The sequence below is a fragment of the Neofelis nebulosa genome, chromosome 5 (assembly GCF_028018385.1).
Source record: "Neofelis nebulosa isolate mNeoNeb1 chromosome 5, mNeoNeb1.pri, whole genome shotgun sequence".
NCBI lineage: Eukaryota > Metazoa > Chordata > Mammalia > Carnivora > Felidae > Neofelis > Neofelis nebulosa.
The window spans coordinates 81357072-81377399 of record NC_080786.1 but is presented as its reverse complement, the minus strand read 5'-3'; the positions used below and the strand labels follow the sequence as shown (position 1 = coordinate 81377399).

At 39.5% G+C, this 20328-nt stretch overlaps 1 protein-coding gene across 1 annotated transcript; it reads left to right on the top strand.

Moving 5' to 3' along the window:
* The first annotated feature begins 524 nt into the window (after positions 1–524).
* Positions 525–16899, top strand: CLDN1 (claudin 1). Its single transcript, XM_058730835.1, has 4 exons — positions 525–980; positions 9817–9981; positions 12460–12544; positions 14241–16899. Exons 1-4 carry the CDS (start codon positions 758–760, stop codon positions 14401–14403), a joined length of 636 nt encoding a protein of 211 aa, XP_058586818.1. The 5' UTR covers positions 525–757; the 3' UTR covers positions 14404–16899.
* The last annotated feature ends 3429 nt before the right edge of the window (positions 16900–20328 follow it).

Here is a 20328-nt window from a genome sequence, read left to right as displayed (position 1 = left end):
AGAAATACGTGATTCTAGTGGAGACCACGAAGGGAAAAAGGGGACGGAGGGAGGAAAGAAGGCGGAGGAAGATGGACAAAAGAGAGACAAGTGTGTGTGAGGGAGGGGAACTGTTGTGGGAATAAACAGAAAATGTCTTTTAATGGGATAGTAAAATAAAGTTGAAAATGAAAACAGGGGGTCTCTTGAGGCCTCTGCTTTTCATCTTTTATGCATTTTTAGCATTTCCACATATAGAGTCATTTTGGGGTAAATGTAGATCGAATGAATGGAAAGCCTGAGAAGTCTCACAAGAGGAAAAAGGGGAGGCGAGAAATGAGAGAGAAGGAGTCAGGAGCACACCGGACCCTGAGCCTGCCCAGTAGGTCCCCACACCGTTCCTGCCCAGGGCGCAGGGGCCAGCGAGGAGGGCTCCTGCGCTCCCCGAAGCTTTCCTAGTGAGCCGCCCTGAAACCGCCAGGGGGCGCTGCGCGGCGGCCGGCGGGCCGGGGGCGGAGCCGCTTTAAATCGCGGCGCCCAGCAGGTTGGCGTCTCAGTCCCGAGCTGGGAGCCGCGCAGCTTTTCGCGTCCAAACTCCAGCACCGACCCGGACCGGACCCTGACCCACAGTTTCGCCAGGGGCAGCACCAGGAGCAAGACTCCCCGCAATCACTTTCTCTGCGCGGCTCCGTCACCCCGGGGAGTCCCAGGTGCGCACCTGCCAGCTCCGCCTTCTGCACCTGCCACCGGCGAGCCGGCGCGGGCACCGGAGCGAGCCATGGCCAACGCGGGGCTGCAGCTGTTAGGCTTCATCCTGGCCTTCCTGGGCTGGATCGGCTCCATCGTCAGCACGGCACTGCCCCAATGGAAGATTTACTCCTACGCCGGCGACAACATCGTGACTGCCCAGGCCATCTACGAGGGACTGTGGATGTCCTGCGTGTCACAGAGCACCGGGCAGATACAGTGCAAAGTCTTCGACTCCTTGCTGAATCTGAACAGTGAGTGCCTTCCCCACCCCCACGGCCGTGAACCTGAGACCCCAGGCCCCCAGGGGCTCCTTTTTTGGGTAGAGGCTACCAGTTGATTCCGTGATGTAATTACATGATGAAACTTAAGTTGATCAGGTCTTCTGATCATGTGCTTTGTGGTGAGGAAGCAAAAGAACTGTGGTTTGGGAAAAAAGACGCCCTGGGTTCAGCTCTGATTTTCCCTCGAACTCCCTGTGTGACACTTTTCTCCTGTAGGTGTGTTTTTATCTTAAATTCCCTTGAGAGTGAAGTGGAGATTGAGTGGGTGAAGGCCAACCTCCAACTTCAGATCGAAGGCCTTTCCTGGACATTGTAAGATTCAGTGTAAATTGAAGAATGGTTGGGTTTGGGCAAGAAAACCCTGTGCTTTAAAAAGTTCAGAGGCTGGTAGTTTTTCCAGATTCTACGATCACTAGACAATCCCAAAGTTTTAGATGAATTGTGAGGGTTTTAAAATCTATCTTTACTATGAGTTTTCATAGTAAAAGTCACATTCCTATATGGACTGTCCCAACCTAGTGTGTACTACCCACACTTGAGCTTGAAGACTCTGATCCTTTTGAGTTTTGAGATCCACTAAGTGTGGGGAGGCTCCATCGCATTCTCTTCCTTGACTCTGGGTTCGCATTCAAGCTGGACTGTGCAGAGGAGGCAGATTGTGTCATGTTATTTTGGAAAGTGTAGCTGGTGGCAGGTGGAAAAGGGTGACAAGAAGGAAAAGTTCTAAATAAGCTCCCATCGTAACAGGGAGGGAAGAGTGAGGGCATAGAGAAAATGTGGCAGAGGAGATGCAGTTGAGGAAGGCAGAACTCAGCCGGGGAGGAAGGTAGTGAGAGACACAGTAGGTCTTCTCCGAGCTTCCGTCTTCCTCAAAGGAATGTCTGTGTAACGCATGTCCGTTCGTCGGTCAAGTGGGAGAGGGTTATGCAGAGAGAACTATTTCGAGAGATGTATTTCTAAGGATGATGGGCAGAAGGATGATAGAATGGCCTTTTTACTTTTATTTTTCTAGGTAAAAGCTTTTGAGTGCCTTTTCAGAAATGCATTAAATTGCCACTTACTTAGGTCATAACAATTCATGGCTGGAGTACCTTCCTTGAGGTACTCCACTAGTTGTCCTGCACCTGTGTGCCTTGTATGCCCTTGGACTAACTTGAAGAAAAGTTTCCTCTGTCTTTACCTGGACAAACAAGCCTGCCCGTCAGCCCCTTTGTGTTCTGAGGGTAAACCTCACTGTCATCATGCAAACTTACTTCTGTTGACCTGCCCACCTGCTGTGTGTGGTTTTGTCAGAAACCATACAGTTTAGAGTTATTAAATCTGTTCTGAATCTGTTCAAACAGCTTGAGCACCTGGTCCGTCAATGTGCATGGTGGTTTTGAGTGTTCTCATTTCAACTTTTCAAAGTTCCCATATTGTTAGGATCCCTTTATACCAAATATAAGAAGTATATTAAGTACGCTCCCTTATGTAATCATTGAATCTCCCCATGAAAAGACGAATGCGTGTAAGGAAATGATGTCAGGCATTTTGCATGTCATGCTAAGGACTTGGCAGATGGAGAAGGTTTTAAGGGCAATTCCAGAGAGCTCTCTGATTCTTCTGATCAAAACAGTTCATTCTCAACCCATTTAACTAGGTTTCCTTTTACTTCCTTAAGCCACCAAATAGAATCCATGACCAAATTGATCCATGTTGTAAATACTCCAACAGGTAGGTCATTGCTGTACCTGATAAAGTGTCAAAATGTTTTACTTCCATTTATTCCCTGCTAATATAGCAGTTGCGGTTTTTTGAAGCTATTGTGGAAGAACTAAATACACTCCCCTGCACATTTTAGAGATTGCTTCCTGATGATTTAAGTCCAGATCAGATTCCTCTTTTTGTTTTTGTCAAAACCAGGGTTTATCCAAAGTGGAGGTGAGGCCTTTCTCTCAAAACTGATTCCCAGAAGAGGGAGCCTTGACTCACAGGTACTTTCCCAAGCTGCCAATGACTGACCAGATGCCTCTGAATGAAGCCTAGTGAACCTGTCTCTGTTTCTCTGCCTGGGCTGTGGTCCTCACCCTCACCTAATGTAGAGACCTGGGGTAGTGGTGATTCATTGGCTGGATTGGATACAGTTTTGTAACATCTAGAAGAGAATGATTATCTTATACGTAAGTAGTGTCCCTTGTAAAGGGTTGCATTCCAGGAAGTGCTTTTAGCTTATAGCTTAACTAGAAGTTTCCTGAAATTGTACCTTGTTCTCTTTGCCAGTAGAGCCCACTTGGCATCTTAGGGTGGAGATAGAGAAATTTATCAAGGTTTGTAACAACAGACATGTTAAAAGCCCTTGATCCCCTGCTCTAGCTAGTGTCAGCTATAAAAAGCATGTGGCATTCATAAAATATCTAAAGGAATATAGGGTATTGAAACCAGTATAGGAAATAGGATACAACGGGGCTTTTTTTTTTTTTTTTTTTAATGTGGTTCTTGCAAAGTAGTTTATTAAAATGTAACTGAGAAACTTCCTGGCCGGGGGTGGTGTTGGCGGTGGCGGGGGTGGGGGTGGGGGGAATGTTACACTGTGTATTGTGGTTTTACTATGGCCGAAACCATTTCAGTTCCATCCCAGGTATGAGATGCTTATTGACAAGATGACTCCTGCAGCTGAGAATTGGCATATACAATGAGGAGTGCCAGATACAGCTGCAGTAGACTTTTCCTGATCAAACTGTACATCTCGCCTTGTGTTGATCCAGTTCTCAAGCTTTTGGCAAGCTTGTGTCTATTTTATGTAGTTAGTTCATTGTTTCTTCTTGCTTGATTTTAGTGGCGAGAGTGGTCTAAAGGATTGGGCTGTCCAAGTAGGCTGCAGTGTGGGAGGTGTGCAAGTAAAGAAGTAAGCATTTTGTAGGAATGTTGTAGGGAAAATCCAAGCACCAGACAAATGGAAGGTTAGGCTAGACTCTCCTAAGTCTCATGTAACTTTGGGATTCTGTAATTTGTTTATAAGCTCCTCTAGCCTGTTCCACTTGCTTTGCATGAACCCACATGTGTGTAGGTGTGCTTAATGAGTATGGGTTGTCAGTGAGGTTTCCCAGCACTCTCCCCATGATGTCAGGCTCAATCAAAGAGACGAAATCACTGACTTGGATTTTAAGTCTTTAAAGCATAGGCAGAGAGGAAGGTACTCACATTTCCCCAGTCTACATAATGCATGCTGCAACCAAGGGGTGTTCAAGGGGCCACTGGTGTTTGACTCTGTTTCATGAATTAGTTTTGACTCTTGGAATGATGAAAGTAAAAAAAAAATTAAAAATCTAAGCTTGAAATCAGAAGTTCTCAATGCTTACCCTAGTTTTGTGCTAAGTAGCTATGTATATTATGGTAAGCCACTCCATCTCTCTGGGCTGTAGTTTTCCCACTTATAAAATAGGGCAGAGCGAGGGGGATGGGGAGATGAATCCATGATTCATTCATCAACTCAACAAATGTAAGCCAGGCCCTATTCTTGCTCCCAGGGATACAGCTGAAATGATTTAGAAGGTGCCAGTGTTGATTCCTGCCTGTGCCAACATTCTTTGTTACTGACTGCCATGATTGAAGGCAAAGAAGCAAGTGCATAGTTTAGGTTTCCCTGATGGGAACGATGGGTAAGTGGTAATATGGAAGCTTACATGCAATCATGAGGCAATTTCTCTAAGAAACAAACAAAAAAGATAGCGAGACTACTCAGGGCATCGTGAGAAGTGCTAAGTCCTGACTCCTCCCAGACCACTTCAGTGACTGTGGCAGTGTTCTGAGGTCATACGCAGTGGCCACCAGCTTAGGCGTCAATAAAATGGAAATCATAACAATGAGAACTCTTGAGAAACTTTGAACTTGAGTAAAAGTGAAAAAGCCATGGGAGTATATAGTTCTGTGAGTCTGTGATGAGCTCATTTAATTGCAGGGAAGAGAGCGTTTTTGTTTCAGTCACCCAATGGTCAGTTCATTTACTTGCCTAACACTTATTAAGCAACTACTCATGCAAAGGGGGACCACGTGAGGGTGTGGATTTAATGAAAATCGATTTTGTTTGATACATACTGCGTAAGGTAGTGATATAGCAATATGGCCAGTAAATAGCATACACAATTATACAATGCCAGGTATCTACAGGAGACTTTGCTGCTTGTATAGTAAGACAAAAAAAAAAAAAAAAGAAAGAAACCTTTAGAAAACAAAATGGACATACTTGTCTATACTTGTCTTTCTACACTCATGTTGATTAACCCAACTGTAGTCGATCAGTAACTTCTCACTCATTTCTTGTCTTGTAAGTAGAGGTCTTTGTAAGTACTTTTTCAAATTATACTTTCGGGTCGAAAGTGGTGAGAACCCCTTAGGGGGTCTTTAATCTCAAGATTATCGGTCTAGGTAAGTGTAATTAAAAGACTGCCTCCTCTATTTACTGCTGAATAATGATGAGAAACAATAGTGTAACTTTCTGAATGTTTGCTAACCATTTTCCCCACAGACAACTTTAGTCAGTGATAAGAATATTGTAGAGGTGTCTCCAAACTTAAAGGGCCAGGAAAGGAACAGATTGCTTCCAGAGTTGATCCATTTAGGCTAGCTCAGAGTTAATAGTTCAAGGCTATACTGTATCTATCTGGTCTAAAATGCTGTTTTGTGGCTCTCAAAGATTTCTCAACTTCTTTACCCTGCTCATCATTATTCTACTAGGAAAAAAAAAAGAAAGAAAGAATGAGCTCAGAAGCTCATTCAATGCAGAATTCTAAAATTTTGAAAGCTAAAAAAATAAAGAAGTTAAGCACAAAATATGATTTGTTCCCTCCTTGTATAAGTTTCTGGCTTTTAATGATTGAAACTAAGTCTAGCTTTATATAGGAAATTTTTACTCTACCCAGGCTCACTAAGGAGGCGTTGCTCATGAGTATATCAAAGACTAAGCTAAACACCAGAGTATTTTCTCTATTGTATTAGTGCAAATTTGAAAAAATAAAAACATGCTCTAATTTGAATTCGTTGAACACAGGTTGAATAACCCATGTAGCTTGCCAGGTACTGTTTGTAGTGTTTTGGATGGAACAAATATCTGCCCCAAGACCTCAAGGAGCTCACAATTACATATTTTAGACCTCTGACTTAAAAGGCTTCCATAAGACCTTAATTTGAAGGATTCATCTGGTTCCAGCTTAAAATTGTGCAATTTAGATTCTATCTCCACATAAAATTCTCATAACTTGTAACACAACACTTGCTCACTTTGACTTTGTAATCCATTGTTACATATGCCTAACTAGTGAGTTTTCATGTTGTTATGATTCTCAGCCTTTTTTTTAACAACCCCCCCACCCCACACGTATCAATATAGTTAAGAATTCATCCAAATGTCTCCAACGAAGCAAGATGAGATTTTGTGTTTGATGTGCATCCAGTATTGTAACATAGAAATTGTGCAAGTCAGTGGATACTGAGACATAAATGAAAAGAGAGAAGGAGAAAAATACTGCTTTGCAAAATAACACTATTGCTTTATCAGATCTTTAAAAATGAAACATGATCTCTGTTCCATTCAGCTTATATGATTCCCAAGCAATTTTTTTCTATTTTCGCCATTATTTTTTGTGCATTGTACAAATAATTCATTATTCTGTGAAGAAATAAAACAGAGGAGGTTTGTAATGAACAGAAGAAAATATTTCCTCCCCCTTAGAAGCTTTGTGAAATAAGGGGAAAGAATAAAATGGGTATGGCATGAACCAACTGTGCTTTCCCGGAGGACTTGAAGGGGGAAAACTTAGAGATGAAAACTGTGAATATTCGATCATTCCAGGTGAGTACAGATGAAGACGTGGAGTAGTTTATCTATGTGTGCTCCCTGTCTGGGTGGTTTTATACAAGTGTGACTCATGAGACTGAGGCACAGTAGACTCCCCGTGAAGAATACCTTGTGATTCAAGTGCTCAGACCTGCTGGGCTGGTGGCCTGGTGTTTTTACATGAAGTGCAGATCAGGATGATTATTACAGTCTCTGAGTCAGGTTGGGGGCCCTACAAGACAAACAAAGTGGAAAACTTGGAGAGACATCATAGTTTAACAATAAAAGTGGTTAATAAAGGTTGGAAAACTGTTTATGAGAGAAAAAGGCAGAAGAGGCTGAGAGATGTGGAAGGCTGCATGTAATTTAAGGGTCGTCATGGTAAGAATATTTGCTAACTGTGCTCTCTATATTGAAGGTAAAAATCCTGCCACCCCTTCTTTTAGCCCCTACAATGACTTCTGGTTACACTTAGAATAAACACCGAACCCCGTACTCCAGATTGCAAAGCCCTGCGTGATCTATGCCTTCTGACCACCATGCTAAACCCACCTCATTTTATTTGTCACATTCTGTCATCCTCCAGTAGAATGACCCCCTGTCCCCATTTGCCCAGGATTCAGGTCCTTCTCAGGAGGTAGGACTTGTAGTTTTAACACCAAGACAGTAGGGTGCCTGAGTAGGCTCAGTAGGCTAAGTGTCCAACTCTTGATTTTGGCTCAGGTCGTGATCTCACAGTTCATGGGTTCGAGGCCCCACATCAGGCTTTGCGCTGGCAGCATGGAGCCTGCTTGGGATTCTCTCTCTCTCTCTCTCTCTCTCTCTCTCTCTCTCTCTCTCTCTCTCAAAATAAATAAATAAACTTGGAAAAAAAAAGACAGTGTCAGGCAAACAGACAGGAGTCATCCTATCCTCCTGGCATATGGATTATCTTTGTGAGTTTCAGTATTTCCTCTTCCGGTATTCTTTTGCTCTCAGTGGCATTTGGAACCAAATCTGAAATTTGTGTTATGTATAAGAACTTAGTTATTTTGCTTTTCATTTCCCTATTGCATAATGATTGTCCTTGCAAAAACTGTTGGGAAATGAGAAGGAAGGACACACTGTAACAGTGGATTCCTTGGTACTTTCCTCCTCTTACCTCAGAATTGTTTGTGATTCCAAGGAAGAAGGTTTACGTTAATCTTGTAAGCAGCTTCAGTTCCTGGGAAATGCATAGGGAACATGTGTTTTCATTCAGCAGTTCTTATACTACCCTGGAATCTTAAGCGAAGTGTGTGGGTAGGGTACACGTGTGCCCACACACGCTTATAAGGACGTGGATATGTAAGCGGGGAAGGTGTTTCCATTTTGGCATGTAATTAAATCATGGGGCGCCTGTGTGGCTCAGTCGGTTGAGCATCTGACTTCAGCTCAGATTATGATCTCGTGGTTCACAAGTTCGAGCCCCGCCTCAGGCTCTGTACTGACAGCTTGGAGCCTGGGACCTGCTTCAGATTCTGTGTCTCCCTCTCTCTGCCCCTCCCCTGCTCCTACTCTCTCTCTGTCTCTCTCTCTCTGTCTCTCTCAAATAAATAAATAAATAAACATTAAAATTTTTTAATCAAATAAAAATTTATCTTGGCTTCCAAAATATCTGTCAGATACAGTAAAATAAAATACCTTTGATTCTTGTGATTTTATCAGAGATTGGATGTAAATATTAAAACATTAAAATTGAATGATGTTTTAGAAATCTTTAGAGTTAACTGCGACTGGGAATGTAAGTTTTGAACATAATAAGACTGAGCTTAAGTATCGGTCTGATAATGAGATACAAAACCTTTCCATCATGTCAGCCACTTTTGCAGACCATCAAGAAGTAAGGTGTTCCAACTTCTTGGCTAGAGATATGGTCATTCACACTTTCCATAATAGAAGCATGGTCCCAAAGAATAATAAGCAGCTTACCCAAGATGGCACAGTATGTTACAATGTAAATAATATTTATATCTGCAAAAATAATTGTCACATGTTAACACTGTCAATAAGATAAAGATCTTTATCTGAAGGAGGAAAAAAATCTACAGTTAATCAAAGTCATTTCCCCATAAGTGAGTGAAAAAGTTGAAGGGGAGAAACTTTTATTTTCAATCTGTGCCTTCATTCCACAGTGATGGTATCATGGTTTTTACTCTTTAGGTAACATACTGGTATAACCTCCCAAAGCCGACTGTATCTATGTGATCATGATTTAGTACGCCAAGGACAATAACAGGATATGAGAAAATTAGTGGAATCTTGAGAAATGCTACATTAAATTATTGTCTGCTATTTTACAACCTGACAGTTTAATCGTTTTGGACACTGGTGATACCTCTGAAAATATAAAGCTACTATGTTCCAAACTAACATCTCAAAGTTTATTTGGTTTTGTTCTAAGAAAATGCCATTGATATCCCCCACCCCCATACCAATCACTGGAGATACAAATGTTACTTATCCAGCCATGATAATCTTTGAGAAATTCGTTACTCGTCTTCTAAATTCACCTGTTTTTTTCTGAAGCTTGATGACTGGAGTATAAAGCCATTGACTATTACCAAAGTATATTGTAAGCCATGTTAATTATAAATGGTTTAACATTAAGGATAATACATAGGATTGTTATTTCAGAATTAAAATACTCTGCTAGTGAGGATTAGAGATGTATTAGTTCTGCTAAACCTGTTGAACCAGGTCATTAATTATTTTTCTAGAGAATTTGAAGTACATATTGAAAACATAAAATGTGAGAGCTGGAGGACTTCTTACTCATCATTCAGCCAGGCGTTTCTTTTTCTGGAGAGGAAACTTTGTTGGTTACCTGCAGAAACATTGCTGGAACTGGGCTGTCCTGACTCCTAGTTCATTGTTATCTCTTCCCTACAACGTTGGAATATACTTGGCCTTCATTCATTCTCCTCTTGTTGGCCTAGGCGTCCTTTTTCCATGTTGTAAAACGTTTCCTTCCAGGCACTTTGCAAGCAACCCGCGCTTTGATGGTGATTGGCATCCTTCTGGGACTTATAGCCATCTTTGTGGCCACTGTTGGCATGAAGTGTATGAAGTGCATGGAAGACGATGAGGTGCAGAAGATGCGGATGGCTGTCATTGGGGGTGTGACATTTCTCATTGCAGGTAAGAGTGGCCCCGTCCCCCCGCCCCCCATGTCTCTGGCACAGTTGAAGACCTCGGTTTCGGTTTCCTGAGAGTTTATTGGATTGGTTGCACTTAAACTGATTTATTTAAGCTCCTTTCAGATCTTGAAGGATGTATTTCGGTTCCTTTAAAATCTCGAAGACACAGAAACCTTGAGTCGACTTTCACTCTCTCAAATAGGATCCAAATGAAAATTTGAGATCTGTGCTCATGGCGGCGGAAGGGGGTGGGGGGGCAGTTTCTGTTCATTGAGGTCCCAGGTGCCAGCTGTTTTGCTACAACCTGTCTTCCAGGTGAAGAGAGATATTTTCTATTTGGCAAACACTAAGGAACAATTCTATATGATTCAGAAATTTTCTGTAGTGTCTCCACAGACACTATGTAGCAGAGATGGGGAGTAATGACAGAGAGAGTACGTGAAGATTGTGTGAATTGTAAAGGTCTGTGAGCAATGGATGGGATTAGGGTTTTTGGAGAAAAATGAGGACAGCATTCCAGGCAGACAGATGTGATTCCAGAATAAATAGGATGTACTATAGAGAAGTGAAGAGAAAGGCCAAATGGAATAGAGGTGGAACGTTGGAATGGCAGGAAATTAGGTTAGATGAGATAAGAAAGAGAGAGCCTTGATAAAGTAATGAAGTTTTGTTTTCCATAGACAACATACATGTATTTGTTGCTTCATTCAAGTGTTGATTGATGTGTTACATGTGTGACCTTTGAGAAAATGAGTACCAGAAGAAGACGTGGACAGTTCCATTATAAAATTCTATAATAAGGGGTGCCTAGGTGGCTCAGTCCATTAATTGTCCAACTTCAGCTCAGGTCATGATCTCACAGTTTGTGAGTTCAAGCCTCACGTCAGGCTCTGTGCTGACAGCTCAGAGCCTGGAGCCTGCTTTGGACTCTGTGTCTCCCTCTCTCTGCTCCTCCCCAGCTCATACTCTGTCTCTCTCTCTCTCTCTCTCTCTCAAAAATAAACATTAAAAAAAACTTTTAAGCCTATAATAAGAATTATATTAAATAAGATTGTTTATATGTATGTATACACATATATACACATATGTATAAATGTGTGTATATAAAATAATAGACTACTATATAAATTATAAACAGTGTATATACCTTATATAGTATATGTAGTAGTCTATTATAGTTTTTTAAAATGACGCTAGTGATATAATCTACCATTAGGAAGAGCTAGAATTAGACTTTCTTTTCTCATTTTCTCTTTGACAAAAGACTTTGTAGGGCCTTTAGCCCAGCATCATATGTGGATTTTACCAATAGTGAAGGAAGAGTGTCTGTGGCTTTACTAAAGATTTGGTTAAAGGGATCAGTCTTTGAATTTATTCAAATTAGCTCCTGTCAGAAAAAGCACGGATGGCATTTTATTCCCAACAGTTTGGTCCCAAAGGCTATGAATAAACTGCATAGTGCCCCTTCTTCGCTTACCTTCTTATAACTTCTGTAAGTGCAACACCCCTGCTTCTGTTTTACAGTAGTGAGGGTAGCAGGTTCCGGAGCCTTGTCATCAGTAGCTTTTGTCTTGGTAGACAAAAGCAATAGTGTTTTCTGTCAAGTATTAGAGACAATTAGATTGGGCCAATTTTGGCGGGGATTAGGGAGGGGAAAGGGAAGGAGGGAGTAGCATGGACATATTTAATCTGTTTATAGTGATAGTTTTATAGAATTACTGTAGAAAGAAGCTACTTAATCTCTTTGGATAAGAAATACTGAGATATTTTATACTTCTTATAAATGATAGGAGTAATTATGTTGCGTAAGTAGTTTCCCTGGTATTACTGAAATAGGAAGTGTGTGAGAAATTGAGGGCATGCTACGTAAATCAATCTAGCATATGGCACCTCACCAGTTCTCAAGGCAATATCTGGCATGTCTGGCCAGTGGGGCAGTAGGATTTGGTCCATACTGAGACAGGTCCTGCTCTTCCCTGCTATCTAGGTGTTTACTTTCCTTTTGGTCCTGTAGAAATGTAAATTTCGAATTTGGGTCAAGAAAAATGGAGAAGGGTTTTCATCTCTTTTGCAAGTGACTGTCTATACTAAAACGGACATTGGTTTTATCAAAAAGTTTAGTACACTAATGTGTAACAATATCTTTGAAGGAGATCTTAGCTGACACCAAGCTGTTGAGTTATTTCCCAAGGAAGTGTTATTTGTACCTGTGACCTTGGACTGTAAGTGAATAAGATGATATGAAGAGGGTAAACCATGCCCAACTTCAACTTAATATTTTTGCCTCTCTTAACAGAATACTTGGAATAAATCATGTCTGAATCTCCAGGCTCCCTCTAAATTAAAATTGACTAAATTAAAAATGTCAGCACTATTGATGAGGTTCAATTCTTGTAAAATGCTTATAAATGTAATGGGTGTATATTTTATGTTCATTGTTCCACAATGATTAACAGTCTTTTGTTTTGAATTTCTGTAGGTCTGGCTGTTTTAGTTGCCACAGCATGGTATGGCAATAGAATTGTTCAAGAATTTTATGACCCCATGACCCCGGTCAATGCCAGGTAATGCTAGTCATGCATAAAATAGTTTGTTCTCTGAGAAAATTACCTTTTTATGTTCTGCAAAGTCCAACTAGTGCTGTAACTTCCCAGATTTGCTGAGAGGTTTATGAAATTTTAGTCAAACTTGAAAATAATCTAAAAGGCCTCTAACTGATGTTAAAATGAGTTGTAACAGCCTATGTTGATGACAAAATTCGCTTAAAAGTAGAACATTTCCAAGCTTTATACTTTTCAAGTATATACTGGACCTTTATTTCTTGTTCTTTTAATATCAATAAAGATGTTAACATATTTAACATTTGCTTTTTGAAGTATATCCCAATACTTACCTCACTTGATTGATTGATTATTTGTAAGTTAACACACTGTTTATGATTGGTTGAAAAAATAATACTACTGTAGAGGTTAATGAATAGTACTTCAATCCCAACAGTTTAATTTTATTTAAGAAAAAAATATATAACTTATTTATGAAAAAAATAACTTGAGATACTACTTTGAAATGTTCTGTTCCATAACAGCTATAAAATTGGCTTTGCTAAGGTCATTTTTCTTAAAATTGCAAGTTGTAGAAATAACAGAGCTGATTCTTAGCTCTCATGTAACAACACTCTTTGATCAGCGACAAGGCTCTTTGTCTCGCTGTGTTCACATCATTAAGGCCTAATAACTGCATTCAAAGTCAGGATGTTAAGGTATAATTATTGTTTGTTTAGAGCTAGGATGAATGGATGAAGAATCACAGTGATTGGAGAGATAAGGTGTGCTTCTCTTCTTGTAATCACCCACATCTAGGAGAACACATACTGCAGTGATCATGATCCTGTTGGAGCCCATCCCCTAAGACTTACAATATAGGGACGGAAATTGCAGTCTTAATAGGCTAAACTTTTATCAGTAATGCATGTGAAAGCACTTCATAAATTGCTTGGCACTGTATACTTGTTATTTACATGGTGTTCCATGATCCTGAAAACCATCCACTGAGGCAGACGAGATTATCCTGCTTTAAGAGAAGCAGAAACTTAAGGCTGGGACGTGAAGGTACTTACTAGCCAAAAGTGCAACAGTGGAGAATCCAGGCCTCATCACTCTAGATCCATCCCTCCTCTACTCTGTGTTCCACCATCATTCACAGATCCTCTCCTCAGGAGTCTGGCTTCATACATCCACCTGGATCAGCTAATCTGAATGGTCTGTGGATTGCTCAGAAGTCTTTTTTTTTTTTTTTTTTTAAGAAAACCATACATTTCTGACTTCAGTGTATGTAGGTATCTAGGATCAACTATTGAAATTTTAATAGTCTCCATCGCTCTCTAGCAGTTTCTTTACAGGATACGGTTGCTACTTGGCAAGAGCATAATTGTTCAGTTTTAGCCTGAGAATCATGGTCCAAGTCATAAACATGCTTTACAGGTCTCCTACATGTGGTAAAGTCTTTGGAAATATTTGTGTGATTAACCTGGTGTTGCATGCCATATTGCCTGAGCTACTATTGCAAAGTGTCTACAACTGTAATGTAAACATTCTTATATGTATGTATTCATAAACCTTAGAGTACCTCCCCCAAGGGATCATGGGGGATTTGTTTTTAATTGGAAAAGTATTAAATGGATATGATACTGATTTCCATCCTTAATTATAAAAATTTTCAATGGTTCATTGATTAAACAAATGCATTGTCTTTTCTTTTTAGGTATGAATTCGGTCAGGCTCTCTTCACTGGCTGGGCTGCTGCTTCTCTCTGCCTTCTGGGAGGTGCCTTACTTTGCTGTTCCTGTCCCCGGAAAACAACATCTTACCCAACGCCACGGCCTTATCCAAAACCTGCACCTTCCAGTGGGAAAGACTACGTGTGACACAGAAGCAAAAGGAGACAGCACTATCGAAAGAAGTAGAAAATGGACATTGTAATACTGTCATTGACCTTAGACTTTTGACTATTGTAGTCTGAACTGTGGTATTACCAAACCAAACCAAACAAAACCAAAAAAAAAAAAACCAAAAAACCGAAAACAAAAAACCCGATATTTAAAAAAAAATACCCGTTGCTAAAAATGGCTCAGTCTTATTTTATCTCCTTTCCTTCAATACAGGAGGGAAGCCTTTTCCATTTTTATTACTGCTTCCCACTGAGTAATCACCTCAAATGTGGGGAGGGGGCGCTCCATAAATATATATAGATATGTATATATACATGTTTTTCTATAAAAAGTTCGATAACAAAAGCTCTTATCATTATATTGGTACCATTATACTTAAAGTATATCTAAAAAAAGAAAAATATATTTAATTCTATATTGATTGAAAAAAGCAGTTTATTTGGTATATTTCTCTTCTTCTGTATGGACACATATATAATAGGTCAAATATCATTTTCCCTCTTTCATGAGTTTTTAGTGTCTTTGACAGAAGCCCTAATCTATTTTATCAAGTATGACTTTTTTCACTTCTTCACATGTGCCCTTTTCATGTGCTTCTTTTATATTATTTTTATTATAGTCCTACACTATGTGCTTTGTCATCAGTCATTTTTCATGTCTTTATTGTTTTTTTTTCATTAGGTTGAGCTTAATATTGAATCTGATAACACATTTTATATGCCTACAATTTAATGCCTAGAGTCAGTAAGAATCTCTTACAAATCAGAGCGTTAGGAGAATATCTTTCTGTATGACCAGATGATATATTCCTGTTGACCTTCCCACACGATTTCTGTACTCTGCCTTACAACACTCTTGTTTGCTTTGAAAATATTTGTCTGAGTTGCTGTGTGCTACTTTCCCAGGTGTTGTAACACAATTTTATTGATTGAGTTTTTAAGCTACTTATTCACAGTTGTATATCCCCCCCAAACTATCTTTTTCTCCCCGCACCCCCTCAACCATATTGTTTTCTCATATGTAATTATCATATAGTTTACTTCTTTCTAGAAAAAAATGTCTCACATGTCTGAATGAAGTGCTAAACTTCCTGTAGTGATAAGCTGATGACGAATATTCCCTCTCTAGCTGTAAGCGAGTCACTTAATCTTTCTCCTTTTTTCCCATCTGTCAAATTGAGATAATGATACTTAACCAGCTGGTAGAGGCAGTGTGAGTATCAATTAGTTGATATTATTCTCATGCTTTGAACATGAACTATGCCTAAGTAGTGTTTTTATTTGCTCAATTGGCTGTTAAGAAGTCATTGAACCCAACCTCTACAATGCCTTTACATCGCCCAGCACCTTCCTTTCTCTATTGGTCCATTTCCTTTCTATCAGCTGTGTATGCCATGCTATTGGTTCCCTGTTCCATTTTAACAATTGCTCTTCGTGTTCCTGTCTGAGAAATTACTACTTCACTTGAGCAAGATGATGTAATGGAAGGGTGTTGGCTTTGGTGTCTGGAGACCTGATCTGAATCTTGGTGCTATCAATTACTACGTGAGTTTGGGCAAGGCACTTTGCTGCCCTAGATTTATTGCCTCATCTGTAAAAAGGGGATTGTGACTCCTGACCTGCCTACCTCACAGGGCTGTTGTGGGGATCCAGTAATATGGGATACATGTAAATATGGTTTGATAAGGTAAAAAGAAAAATACTCTATGAAAAAAGAATTAAGGATTTGAGTGCATAGGTTTTGGGTTGCTTTTCAAGTCACTGAAAAGAGAGCCATTTTAAGAAATGGCTTTCTTGCCTTAATCTCTCACATGATGGGACACTAAAGTGGAATTCAGCTTACTAAATGGAAAAGATTCTGAGGAAGTCTTAGTTTCTTCAGTCAGTATGGCCTGATGCTTTTTGTGGCTAAGCTCTTCTCCTTTCAGTAATGCAGACTTGACTTAGCACAAGTTTGTAGATGTAATGGGTAAAACAGGAGTGTAAGCATTAGCAAAGGCAAAATATGGAAGATTTTTTTGAATTATAGTAACTGGCCAGCATATACAAGGTGTTGCTATTAGCTGGCAGCTAGCACAACTTGAATAGGTAGTTTGGAAATGGTAATTCATGGTGAGACCACATGGGGAAGTTATCCAAAGGGCTGCATCATATGAGGATATGAACCAGAAAATTTTAGTGTGTCTTCCAAATCTGAAACTCTATGTTCTTAGAAGGTATAAATCAAAGAGACTTTCTACTTACATACGTCCTAATGATGTCTGAGTGTAAATGTATGTGGCTACTGGTTGCTAAACTCTACAGAGAAATTGATAGTCTAAAATGGCCAACAGAATTGGTACACCAGAATTTATCCAATTCTGCTATTTTTGTACTCCTCTTCTGTGCCTGGAAACAGACAAATAGATATTTTGGAGTTTTGTAATGGGAATTTGTATAAAGCATTACTCTTTTTCAATAAACTGTGTTTTTTTAATAAAAAATAGCTTGTTTTTCTAATTATTTCAAGATCATCATGGTTGGAAGAAGTTATGGTTTAGGATAGGATCTGACTCACTGTACGTTCCTGGGAAAGTGCTATTGTGCCACTGGGCCATCTATCAAGTAGTTGAGTAACTCTACCCACTGTAATGGCCTATTTCTCTCAAACTGAGTTTCTACCTCATCAAGGCTGGTGATAGAAGAGAATTCCAAGAGAAGGTGCTTTATTTTCCTCATCCACAAATAGGGGACATGCTACAAAAGATGACTAAATGGTAAAATAGCCAGCTGTACAGTATTGTGCAAGCGTAAGGTGGTTGTGTTCCTCAGAAGGTGGAAGAGTGACAGATGGTAGGCTAGAAATTCATTATCGTTTTTGTGATGATTATTATCAAAACTACCTCTGAGGAAAGCAAGTGATGAAACACATTCACTAATTATCTGAAAATATCAATAATTGATAAAGCCTTAATTGTAACCCCTCCCTGGGCAATTTTCATATTAAAGATATAGGCTTGTAAACAAAAGATTGCAGCTCTGTGTGGAATTTCAGACGTCAACAGGATGGGTGAGAGACTAAGGTTGTCAGTCAGTTTGATCTAAATGAATTGAGCAGATGCAACAGAATCCCAACTCTTTCTGTAGAATTTAAATTTCTGGGGGTAGGGTCCAGGCCCATGCAGTTTGAGAGGACATAAAATGCGTAGGTGCTCCTGACAAGAACTCTGAAGTAAATCATACCGAGTAGACACCCACTTCTGTGTGAGCTCATCCTTGTTGGATGCCATTTTTCTGCAAACCATGCCATTTCCCCTATGTTTTAGCACTTCCTATGTAGATGTGTGTCCGGTTCAGGGAAAACTCCATGCCATTTTTATATTCCCCATTTGTAAACCTGTTGCTAATATCCTAATAAAATCCAGTAGTGGATACTTTCCCTTCTCTCTGCATGTGGCAGAAGTGTAAGATTTCTGCAGTACCCTCCTCTCCCAGCCTAGACATATTCCATGTGTCCCCAGCCTGCCCTAAAATCTCTACAGTTAGCTGGTACCATGGAAACTGACAGAAGTTAGTGTAGATTCTAGGGTTATGGGAAATAGCTTGTTGAGTCCAAAAATAATCAAAAACATTCTCAATGTTCTGAACTTCTGCAAACCTCATGGCATTTTGTATACTAGACTTCCATTGACAGGTTTTTCCAATATGGCCAGTATTGGCAATTGGACTTGAGATATAAATTTACTCAACTAATACTTACTGAACACCAATGATAAGTCCAGTGTCAGTGAATGCAGACAAGGCTAAGTGATGTAGGGTACCAACAGACCCTGTCCTGGTGGTATCTCATCATGATTTTGATTTGTATTTTCCTAATGATGAGTGATGTTGAGTATTTCTTCATGTGTCAGCCATCTGAATGTCTTATTTGGAAAAATGTCTATTCCTGTCTTCTGCTCATTTCTTAATTTGGTTGTTTGTTTTTTGGCTGTTGAGTTTGATAAATTCTTTATGACTTTGGATACGAACCCTTTATCAGATAAGTCATTTGTAAATATCTTCTCCCATTCTGAAGACTGCCTTTTAGTTTTGTTGATTGTTTCCTTTGCTGTACAGAAGCTTTTTATCTTGATGAAGTCCCAATAGTTCATGTTTGCTTTTGTTTCCTTTGCCTTCAGCGATGTGTCTAGTAAGTAGCTCTGGTAGAGGTCAAAGAGGTTGCTGCCTGTGTCCTCCTCTAGGATATTGATGGTTTCCTATCTCATATTTAGGTCTTTCATCCATTTTGAATTTATTTTTGTATATGGTGTAAGGAAGTGGTACAGTTTCATTCTTCTGCATGTTGCTGTCCAGTTCTCCCATTACCATTTGTTGAAGAGACTGTCTTTTTTTCCATTGGATATTCTTTCCTGCTTTGTCAAAGATGAGGTGACCATATAGTTGTGGGTCCATTTCTGGGTTTTCTGTTGTGTTCCATTGATCTATGTGCCCGTTTTTTGTGAAAAATAAGTCAACCAGAGAAAGACAAATATCTTATGATTTCACTCATATATGGAATTTAAGAAACAAAGTAGATGAACATATAGAAAAGGGCAGGGGAAAAGAAGAAAGGGAAACAAATCACAGGAGACTCTTAATGATAGAGAAAAACCTGAGGGATGATGAGGGGATGTCGGAGATGGGCTAGATGGATGATGTATATCAGGGAGGGTGCTTGTTGTGACGAGCACTGGGTGTTGAGTGTGGTTGATTAATTGCTGAATTCTGTTCCTATAATCAATATTGCACGGCATGTTAACTAAGTAACATTAATAAAATAAGATAAAAGAAATGAAAAGAAAAGAAAAGAAAAAAGACCATATCCAGATAATAAGCAGGGTGAACAATTATTACGTGGGAAGAGAACTAAACTTGGAATCTAGCACTGGTTCCACCATTGATCAGCCACAGTGAGCTATGGAGAGCTCCATCGATTTTTTTTTTTTTTTAATCTGTAAAATGAGGAGCTTGGCCCCATGCAATCAATGGTTCTTATCCATAACAAAATCAGATTCACCTATGGTTTTGAAATGTCCCATTTTTAGGGTCTTACCCCAGATCAGGGGAATCAGAACCTCTGAGAGGAAGTCCCAGGTAGTAGCTTTCCAGGAGACTCCAATGCATGAACTGGGTTGTAAACCACTGGACAATGTCATCCTTCAGCAATAATGCTCAAAATCTTTTTCTGGCTAAACACACACCCAACTACTTCATAGATTACATTGTTGTCTAATTACCCTTTCTCTAATACTGTGGTTTATTTTCCAGTTTTAGGGTTTTTGTTGTTGGTGGTGTGTGTTTGTTTGCTGAGGGGAGAGAAGGAGTTAAAGGGAGGCAGTTTTAAGAGGTTTTTCTCATATTTCTTTAGAAAAATAACTTCTCTTCTTGTCATTTTCTATTATTTTTAAGTAACCCTCCAAAATAGCCATTAATGCAAAAGAAATTATTTATTAAAGAACAGCCTTCTACTTAAAAATAACATTCTCTCAAGAGGATAAATGATCATAAAACAGAGCCTGAGTTATTTTCCTTTACTACAGGAAATTTTCAGAAAGTCCTTAGCTAAATCATAATTTTACTTCATTTGTTTTTAATTGATTAAGTATTTTATTTCAGTTTTTTCATCATCTCTATGACTTTTTGTCTTGATTCTCTTTCCCCACAAAAAGAAAAAGTAAACACACACACACACACACACACACACATAATTTGGAAAAGGTAAATTTTGAAAACTGGACAAGTATTTCTTAACTAAGTTGACCTGAATTAAAGTACTTTATTCTCCCAAAATGGATATTTTTCTTTTAATCTAGCACAAAAATGAATTCCATATGGGTTAAGGACTTGAATATGAAAACAAAAACTTAAAAAATTTCAGAAGAAA

Bases quoted from the DNA above. Each gene is read 5' to 3' on its own strand.
- CLDN1 (XM_058730835.1), top strand. From the start codon at position 758: ATGGCCAACGCGGGGCTGCAGCTGTTAGGCTTCATCCTGGCCTTCCTG. The intron at 981-9,816 runs GTGAGTGCCTTC...GTTTCCTTCCAG, and splicing joins CTCCTTGCTGAATCTGAACA to GCACTTTGCAAGCAACCCGC. The intron at 12,545-14,240 runs GTAATGCTAGTC...TTTTCTTTTTAG, and splicing joins ATGACCCCGGTCAATGCCAG to GTATGAATTCGGTCAGGCTC.